The sequence below is a fragment of the Lasioglossum baleicum genome, unplaced genomic scaffold, assembly GCF_051020765.1.
Source record: "Lasioglossum baleicum unplaced genomic scaffold, iyLasBale1 scaffold0024, whole genome shotgun sequence".
Classification (NCBI taxonomy): domain Eukaryota; kingdom Metazoa; phylum Arthropoda; class Insecta; order Hymenoptera; family Halictidae; genus Lasioglossum; species Lasioglossum baleicum.
This window is the reverse complement of record NW_027469084.1, coordinates 1,893,127-1,902,920: the sequence shown is the minus strand read 5'-3', so window position 1 is coordinate 1,902,920 and position 9,794 is coordinate 1,893,127. Positions and strand designations below refer to the sequence as shown.

At 53.4% G+C, this 9,794-nt stretch overlaps 1 protein-coding gene across 1 annotated transcript; it reads right to left on the bottom strand.

Moving 5' to 3' along the window:
• Window positions 1-792: 792 nt before the first annotated feature.
• LOC143219347 (uncharacterized) lies at window positions 793-5,964 on the bottom strand. Its single transcript, XM_076445350.1, has one exon. The coding sequence runs from the start codon at window positions 5,962-5,964 to the stop codon at window positions 793-795; it is 5,172 nt and encodes a 1,723-aa protein (XP_076301465.1).
• Window positions 5,965-9,794: the final 3,830 nt, after the last annotated feature.

Below are 9,794 nucleotides of genomic sequence, written 5' to 3'. Positions count from 1 at the left end.
CCAAACGAACTTGTGCGAAATGAAATGTAAATACACCCCGAAGTACGTGGATGAACCTTTACAATAAAGAGTTTTGTTGTAACTTAGCGGTAGCCGTTTTAGCGTACGGTTCTTTACGAATCGATAAAGAGCGCGAATAGAAGTACACTAGAAAAACCGGTCAAGCAGACGCGATGTCTTTCGAGTGTGAGTGAGAGCGATGTTCGTGACTACGTGTTATCGTTAGAAACACCGAAAACGAAGTGATTTTCGGTCGATCAGCTGACCGTTAGCCGAAAACCGCCGAGCGCGTGATTGGAGGATCGATCGGACGATCCGCCAATCACTCTAGCGCGGGTCGATAATCGAACGTAATCGATATCGACGGCGCTGGCCTATGACTCCGCGAGACGCTGATCGATCCTAGATCTCGCTGTCACTCGAAAGGCAGCCAATAGCGTGATCGAGAAAAGATGAATGAGCCGACGCGACTGACGCACTCAGCCAATCCCAAACATTCCGCCCGCCTCGTCCGCCAATGACGAAACTGAATACTAGAGAGGCTAGAGACTGTGGCCAATCAGGAGGACGATGACGTCAGGCGATGCTGGGTGAGCTGAATGGGCCAGCAACGTAGGGCATCCAGTGTAGTATCCAAAAAAACGAAGCGTAGTAAAAGTGAAGTGTACTAATGGATGATGAAATGAGAATTTACAGTGAAGATGAAAGTGGTACAGAGGTAAGTGAATCGAAAATGAAATCTGGATTAAGTGAAGTATGACGAACACGTGCTTTCTGTGCTTGTGAAAATAGCTACTGATCGGGAGAGTCGCTCGAGAGTCCAGCCTCGTGTTCCCTCCCCGTACTCGTCTCTTCGTCGTCAGGGGCTAACAAAGGAATCAGCTTGTGTACTGGACGAAGAAATTGCGAAGTTGAGGTACGGACAGTAGCAACTCGAACTGAGCCGTCTGGTCCAGGGTGTATGTGAACAACCCGAGCGAGAGGCCATTGCGTAGGAGGTAGAATTTCACTTTTAACTAGGCAGAGAAATCCTGACTTTATCGAAATTTTGGTTTTACGCCACTTGCCTCTGGTCTGCAAGGTGTTCAAATACTCCCGAGACCAGCGTTTCCAGAAGTGCTGCTGAAGTTGCTGGATCAACTGCCATCGAGATAACCGTGAGACGGGAAGCTCCTCGAGGCTGGGCTCTGGAAGAGCGATGAGCGGTTCCCCGATCAGGAAATGTCCCGGAGTCAGCGCTGCTGGATCCTCAGGGTCGTCGGACAACGGCTGTAAAGTTCTAGAGTTTAAACAAGCCTCGATGCCAGTCAGGAGCGTGGTCAGCTCCTCAAAGGTCAATCGCTGCTCGCCGATGATCCGACGGAGGTGATGCTTAACGGATTTCACCGCCGCTTCCCAGATTCCTCCAAAGTGTGGAGCAGACGGTGGGTTGAATTTCCAGGAAATGCCTTCCCTGGAGGCTGCGGCGAAGGGACCTCCTCCCTGTTGTGTCGATTCTCGGAGTAGTGAGCGCAGCTCGTGATTGGCGCCGACGAAATTGCGTCCGCAGTCGCTGTACAGCTCTAGGCAGCGACCTCGCCGTGAGATAAAGCGTCGTAGTGCAGCGAGGAAGGTTTCGGTCGATCCATCCGACACAGCCTCCAGGTGCACGGCCTTGGTGACAAGGCAGATGAACACGGCGATGTATCCTTTAACTGTGAGCTGACCACGACCCCGACCAGACCGAAGGTGTATTGGTCCTGCATAATCGACACCAGATCTGAAAAAGGGACGACACGGTGTTATTCTTGCTGGTGGGAGGTTTCCCATTTTTGGCTGGGCTGTTTGCCCTTTCCAGCGAATACAAACGGTGCATTGGTGGATACAGTGTTTTACCATTGGGCGACCTCTGAGAATCCAGCACTCCTGGCGTAGCGTCGCCAGGGTAAGCTGTGTCCCCCCGTGCAGGCATCGTTTGTGAGCAGCGTCGACCCACAACTTAGCCAGAGGGGATTCGTTAGGGAGAATAGCTGGATGCGTCCGGTCGTACGCAAGGTTGGCAGCTTGTAGGCGGCCTCCGACTCTTAAGACTCCGTCCTCATCCAGGAATGGGCAGAGTTTGGCCAATCTGCTTTTAGCTGCCACGGGTTGATTCCTGCGGAGAGTGGCGATGTCTTCGGAGAATGAAGCGGACTGCTCCAAGCGCAGGAGAATCAATTTGACTTCCTGCATTTCGGTAGCAGTGATAATTGATTCTGATTTTCGATTTCTAGGGGCCCAGCGACGACACCAGCCCAGGACTCGAAACAGGCGCGTTAGATTCGAGAAGCGCTCGATTAACGTGCCGGATGTTTTCTCCCGCTGGGTTGTCACGTGATGTGCCTTCAGTTCCTCGTCCTCGTGGGTTGTCTCCTCGGCAGGTACAGCGGGGAGAGGATCTGGTGAGGAGAGCCACTCGGGTCCTCGCCACCACAGTTGGAACCTGGGAAGCTCAGCGGGAGACAGGCCTCGAGAAGCGCAATCAGCTGGATTTTCAGCGCTCCTCACGTGGTGCCACTGGGCTAGCGGCAGCATCCTCTGGATTTCAGCCACCCTATTCGCCACGTAAGTCGGCCAGCGAGAAGGATGCCCCCGGATCCAGCTGAGTGCCACGGATGAGTCCGACCAGAGGTGTAGATCGACCTCTTGCCAATCGAGCGCCTTAGTGACGTGCGCGACGAGCCTGGCTAGCAGGAAAGCTGCACAGAGCTCCAATCTGGGCAGAGACACCCGCTTCAAGGGAGCCACCTTGGATTTGGCGACAATCATGGAGACTGTCACGACTCCTTGAGCGTTAATGGTCCGGGAATACACCACGGCTGCGTAGGCTCGCTCGGATGCATCAGCGAACCCGTGGATTTCGAGAGGCTGCGTGGCAGAATTGGTTCCGAGCCATCGCGGGACTCGAATAGTCTGCAGTGCAGGGAGTTGTTGCTGGAACTGCTGCCACATCACCTCCTCCTTTTCTGGCAACGGTGTGTCCCAGTCGACCTTTAGGAGCCACAACGACTGCATTAGGACCTTGGCGACGATGGTGACTGGAGCCAGCCATCCGAGAGGGTCGAACAGCTGGGCTGTTCCGCTGAGCACAGAGCGTTTAGTGAACCCTGCGTTTTTTAGAGAAGTCACAGCGGTAACCTGAAAACAGTCAGCGGAAGGTAGCCATTTTATGCCGAGGACGCTGTGATGGGTTGGGGAATCCCATTCAACGATTCCCTTCCGCTCGTCGCTGGAGAGTCCGTCTAACAGACCCCTTGAGTTGGATGCCCACTTGCGAAGTGGGAATCCGCCCGCCATGAGAAGCTCTCGAAGTTCCGCTTGTTGTCGCCTTGCCTCAGGAAGGGAGTCAGCTCCGGCGAGAACATCGTCCATATAGATGTCTCGTAGTACTATGCGAGAGCCACGAGGATACCGCTGCTCCTCCACCTTGGCCAGCTGGTGTAAACAACGAATTGCAAGGTAGGGTGCACACGCGAGCCCGTAAGTGACGGTGCTCAGCTCGTAATCAATGACTCCTCCCCTTTTTTCAGGCTGCCACAAGATCCGCTGCCATCGCCGATCTTCAGGGTGGACAAGTATCTGCCGATACATCTTCTCGATGTCGGCTGAAAACACAAAAGCGTGCCGACGCCACCTTAGCAGGACGTCGGCGAGATTTGGGAGCAGGTTAGGACCTCGGAGAAGGAAGTCATTAATGGATTTCCCATTGGAAGAGGGCATGGATCCGTTGAAGACAACTCGCAACTTAGTCGTTGCGCTGGCCTCTCGCAACACTCCGTGATGAGGGAGGTAGTACCCGTTGCTCGGAATCGGATGTTGCGCCGCTGCCATATGCCCCAGCGTTTCGTAGGCCTTCAGGAACTCGGTGTAGGCTGCCTGGAATTCGGCAGATCGCCGAAACCTGCCGTTTAGAGACTCCAGAGTTCGCAATGCTATGCGACGGGAGTCTCCTAGCTCAGGTGCGCTGCTGAATGGTAGTCGCACCGAGAATCTGCCATCAGGTTGACGAAGGTGAGTGTTAACGAAGTGTTCCTCCGCCCGTTGGTCGTCTGCTGTGTGTGGGATCGAAGTGTCGATCTCCTCCTGTTCCCAGAATCTGCTCAACATTTCCATTAATTCGCGGTCTACATTACAGTGATGTACTGGTACCTCTAGTCTACCTGCTGCCTCGCCGCCGCCTTCCGAGTCGACTCCTCCCGTCAGTATCCAGCCAAGTGCGGTCTCCTGAGCCACTGGAGTATGAGGCGGCCCTCGTTTGACACCCTCACGAAGTATGAGGTTATAAGAATCAGCTCCAAGCAGAACATCGACTGGATCAGCAAGATGGTAGGCAGGATCAGCAAGGGTCAACCCTTGTACGTGCGGCCACTCGACGATAGCAGGTAGATTTCGAGGCCTGTAGCGAGAGAGCTCAGATATAATGTAGACCGGAATCTGGAATTTGACGTCACCGTCGCAGTGAGAGGAGAGGACCAGTGTAGATTTTCCTCTCGTGAACTTCGCCTTGGCCCCTCCGACTCCGAGCAGAGGAACCCGAGCTTGACTCCTCTTGACGCCGAGCCGCTGAGCCAGGGCCTCAGAAATGAGCGAAACCTCGCTGCCGGGGTCTATTAGTGAGCGAGCTTGGAAGCCGTGTCCGCCGGAGCCTGAAACTGTCACGCGAGCGGTACTGAGAAGTACAGAGGAAGGTCGACTCACGTGAGTAGAGATGTGCTGTACTACAGCTCCCGTTGACTCGGCATCGTGGATGGTCGTGTGATGCTTCCCATCACACTTCTGACATCTTTTGGCAGACTTGCAGTCACTAATAGAATGCCTTCCCAGGCAGTTTAGACAAAGCTTCAGAGAACTTGCCGTTTCCTTCCGCTCGACGGCATCCTTCTCCTTATATTGAGGGCAGAATAGGACGAAGTGCGCCCCTTGACAGATGCTGCAGTTCCGCAATGAAGTGTTCGCCTTCGATATCTGATGCACCTTGAAGGCCTTGGAAGAGGATTTCTTGTTGAGGGAGGCTTCATCAGGCTGCTTTCGTTTAGCCTCTAACGCCTCACAGGTTTGTATGCGCCCTTCGATAAACGTTCGTAGATCCTCTAGAGTCGGGAGCTCCTTAGATTGCCTCACTAAATCTTCCCACTCACGATGAGACTGAGTATCCAACCTTTCGACGGTCAATTCGACTACCCAGTCGACGGCGTTCGTGACAGGTCGATCCAGATTATCGAGGGCATCTATGGCGTCGAACGTTTGATCAAAGAGCTGCTGCAATTCGATAGATGATTCCCTTTTGACCGGAGATAGTGAAGCAAGTAGTCTGATTTGAGCCTGTACCAGAAGTCGGCGATTCTCGAATCGACTTATTAACTTTTCCCAAGCAACTTTAAAGTTATCAGCGGTCGTCTTGATGTTTTTCAGAAGAGACGCGGCGCTGCCCTTCATACAGGCTTTCAAATAATGAAGGCGTTCGACAGGAGAAAGAGTCACATCGTTGATGATGAGGGAAGTAAATAAATCCCGAAAAGATGGCCAGTCCTTGTATTGACCTCCAAAGATGGGAAGACCCATTTTTGGCAACACGGCGCGTGACCTCGGTGCAACGGTCTCGACGACCGTTGGCTTTGAATTTTCTGATCCCTTTTCGGTTGCAGATTCCTTGAATTGGGAAATCAATGATTGTAGCAGTGAGTACTGGTCAGTATAGTCTTCTTGAGTCTCCTCGTATTCGTCCTCAACGAAATAGCGACTTTCAAATAGTTCCTTGTCTATTTTAGCGGCAGATCTCAACTCTGTATCACCCTGGCGATAGTCATCCCACAGTTGATCGAGCATTTTTTGGCCAGTCTGAAGTAGTTCCAGGTAGATATTGGCCTTTCCCTTCTTCTTGATATTGGACACCACCCGAGATATCCGTCTAGCTAGGGTATGTTGATGTTCGATGAGGTCAGCCATTGTGTAGCACGAGGTTGAAGCACGAGAAGATTTGAATATTAAACGGATAATAACTGTCAGAGGAGCTGCAGCGCTGAATCCGGCTCGAAGGACCAAATGTTTCGGACAAGAAAAGGGAGAACGAACCACTTCACAGAAAACGTCACTTTATTTTTCCCGAACGGGGATCGTCGACTCCCAAACGAACTTGTGCGAAATGAAATGTAAATACACCCCGAAGTACGTGGATGAACCTTTACAATAAAGAGTTTTGTTGTAACTTAGCGGTAGCCGTTTTAGCGTACGGTTCTTTACGAATCGATAAAGAGCGCGAATAGAAGTACACTAGAAAAACCGGTCAAGCAGACGCGATGTCTTTCGAGTGTGAGTGAGAGCGATGTTCGTGACTACGTGTTATCGTTAGAAACACCGAAAACGAAGTGATTTTCGGTCGATCAGCTGACCGTTAGCCGAAAACCGCCGAGCGCGTGATTGGAGGATTGATCGGACGATCCGCCAATCACTCTAGCGCGGGTCGATAATCGAACGTAATCGATATCGACGGCGCTGGCCTATGACTCCGCGAGACGCTGATCGATCCTAGATCTCGCTGTCACTCGAAAGGCAGCCAATAGCGTGATCGAGAAAAGATGAATGAGCCGACGCGACTGACGCACTCAGCCAATCCCAAACACTAGTCGAGTAAAAACACGTGCGAGGTTTTGTGGGATGCGCATGCGCAGGTTTTTTGGGATGCGCATGCGCAGGTTTTTTGGGATGCGCATGGCTAGTCGAGCAAAAACACGTGCGAGAGGATGCATCCCGCAGGCTAGCCGAGCAAAAACACGTGCGAGAGGATGCATCCCGCAGGCTAGTCGAGTAAAAACACGTGCGAGAGGATGCATCCCGCAGGCTAGTCGAGCACAAACACGTGCGAGAGGATGCATCCCGCAGGCTAGTCGAGCAAAAACACGTGCGAGAGGATGCATCCCGCAGGCTAGTCGAGTAAAAACACGTGCGAAAGGATGCATCCCGCAGGCTAGTCGAGCACAAACACGTGCGAGGTTTTGTGGGATGCGCATGCGCAGGTTTTGTGGGATGCGCATGCGCAGGTTTTTTGGGATGCGCATGGCTAGTCGAGCAAAAACACGTGCGAGAGGATGCATCCCGCAGGCTAGTCGAGTAAAAACACGTGCGAGACGATGCATCCCGCAGGCTAGTCGAGTAAAAACACGTGCGAGAGGATGCATCCCGCAGGCTAGTCGAGTAAAAACACGTGCGAGGTTTTGTGGGATGCGCATACGCAGGTTTTGTGGGATGCGCATGCGCAGGTTTTTTGGGATGCGCATGCGCAGGTTTTTTGGGATGCGCATGCGCAGGTTTTTTGGGATGCGCATGGCTAGTCGAGCAAAAACACGTGCGAGAGGATGCATCCCGCAGGGTAGTCGAGTAAAAATACGTGCGAGAGGATGCATCCCGCAGGCTAGTCGAGTAAAAACACGTGCGAGAGGATGCATCCCGCAGGCTAGTCGAGTAAAAACACGTGCGAGAGGATGCATCCCGCAGGCTAGTCGAGCACAAACACGTGCGAGAGGATGCATCCCGCAGGCTAGTCGAGCAAAAACACGTGCGAGAGGATGCATCCCGCAGGCTAGTCGAGCACAAACACGTGCGAGGTTTTGTGGGATGCGCATGCGCAGGTTTTGTGGGATGCGCATGCGCAGATTTTTTGGGATGCGCATGCGCAGGTTTTTTGGGATGCGCATGTGCAGGTTTTTTGGGATGCGCATGGCTAGTCGAGCAAAAACACGTGCGAGAGGATGCATCCCGCAGGCTAGTCGAGCACAAACACGTGCGAGAGGATGCATCCCGCAGGCTAGTCGAGCAAAAACACGTGCGAGAGGATGCATCCCGCAGGCTAGTCGAGTAAAAACACGTGCGAAAGGATGCATCCCGCAGGCTAGTCGAGCACAAACACGTGCGAGAGGATGCATCCCGCAGGCTAGTCGAGTAAAAACACGTGCGAAAGGATGCATCCCGCAGGCTAGTCGAGCACAAGCACGTGCGAGGTTTTGTGTGATGCGCATGCGCAGGTTTTGTGGGATACGCATGCGCAGATTTTTTGGGATGCGCATGGCTAGTCGAGCAAAAACACGTGCGAGAGGATGCATCCCGCAGGCTAGTCGAGTAAAAACACGTGCGAGACGATGCATCCCGCAGGCTAGTCGAGTAAAAACACGTGCGAGAGGATGCATCCCGCAGGCTAGTCGAGTAAAAACACGTGCGAGGTTTTGTGGGATGCGCATACGCAGGTTTTGTGGGATGCGCATGCGCAGGTTTTTTGGGATGCGCATGCGCAGGTTTTTTGGGATGCGCATGGCTAGTCGAGCAAAAACACGTGCGAGAGGATGCATCCCGCAGGGTAGTCGAGTAAAAACACGTGCGAGAGGATGCATCCCGCAGGCTAGTCGAGTAAAAACACGTGCGAGAGGATGCATCCCGCAGGCTAGTCGAGCAAAAACACGTGCGAGAGGATGCATCCCGCAGGCTAGTCGAGTAAAAACACGTGCGAGAGGATGCATCCCGCAGGCTAGTCGAGCAAAAACACGTGCGAGAGGATGCATCCCGCAGGCTAGTCGAGCAAAAACACGTGCGAGAGGATGCATCCCGCAGGCTAGTCGAGTAAAAACACGTGCGAGAGGATGCATCCCGCAGGCTAGTCGAGCACAAACACGTGCGAGAGGATGCATCCCGCAGGCTAGTCGAGCAAAAACACGTGCGAGAGGATGCATCCCGCAGGCTAGTCGAGTAAAAACACGTGCGAAAGGATGCATCCCGCAGGCTAGTCGAGCACAAACACGTGCGAGGTTTTGTGGGATGCGCATGCGCAGGTTTTGTGGGATGCGCATGCGCAGGTTTTTTGGGATGCGCATGCCTAGTCGAGCAAAAACACGTGCGAGAGGATGCATCCCGCAGGCTAGTCGAGTAAAAACACGTGCGAGAGGATGCATCCCGCAGGCTAGTCGAGCAAAAACACGTGCGAGAGGATGCATCCCGCAGGCTAGTCGAGCACAAACACGTGCGAGAGGATGCATCCCGCAGGCTAGTCGAGTAAAAACACGTGCGAAAGGATGCATCCCGCAGGCTAGTCGAGCACAAACACGTGCGAGGTTTTGTGGGATGCGCATGCGCAGGTTTTGTGGGATGCGCATGCGCAGATTTTTTGGGATGCGCATGCGCAGGTTTTTTGGGATGCGCATGGCTAGTCGAGCAAAAACACGTGCGAGAGGATGCATCCCGCAGGCTAGTCGAGCAAAAACACATGCGAGAGGATGCATCCCGCAGGCTAGACGAGTAAAAACACGTGCGAGAGGATGCATCCCGCAGGCTAGTCGAGCACAAACACGTGCGAGAGGATGCATCCCGCAGGCTAGTCGAGCAAAAACACGTGCGAGAGGATGCATCCCGCAGGCTAGTCAAGTAAAAACACGTGCGAAAGGATGCATCCCGCAGGCTAGTCGAGCACAAACACGTGCGAGGTTTTGTGGGATGCGCATGCGCAGATTTTTTGGGATGCGCATGCGCAGGTTTTTTGGGATGCGCATGGCTAGTCGAGCAAAAACACGTGCGAGAGGATGCATCCCGCAGGCTAGTCGAGTAAAAACACGTGCGAGACGATGCATCCCGCAGGCTAGTCGAGTAAAAACACGTGCGAGAGGATGCATCCCGCAGGCTAGTCGAGTAAAAACACGTGCGAGGTTTTGTGGGATGCGCATGCGCAGGTTTTTTGGGATGCGCATGCGCAGGTTTTTTGGGATGCGCATGGCTAGTCGAGCAAAAACACGTGCGAG

Excerpts from the sequence above, each read along its gene's own strand:
- LOC143219347 (XM_076445350.1), bottom strand. The coding sequence starts at position 5,964 with ATGGCTGACCTCATCGAACATCAACATACCCTAGCTAGACGGATATCT.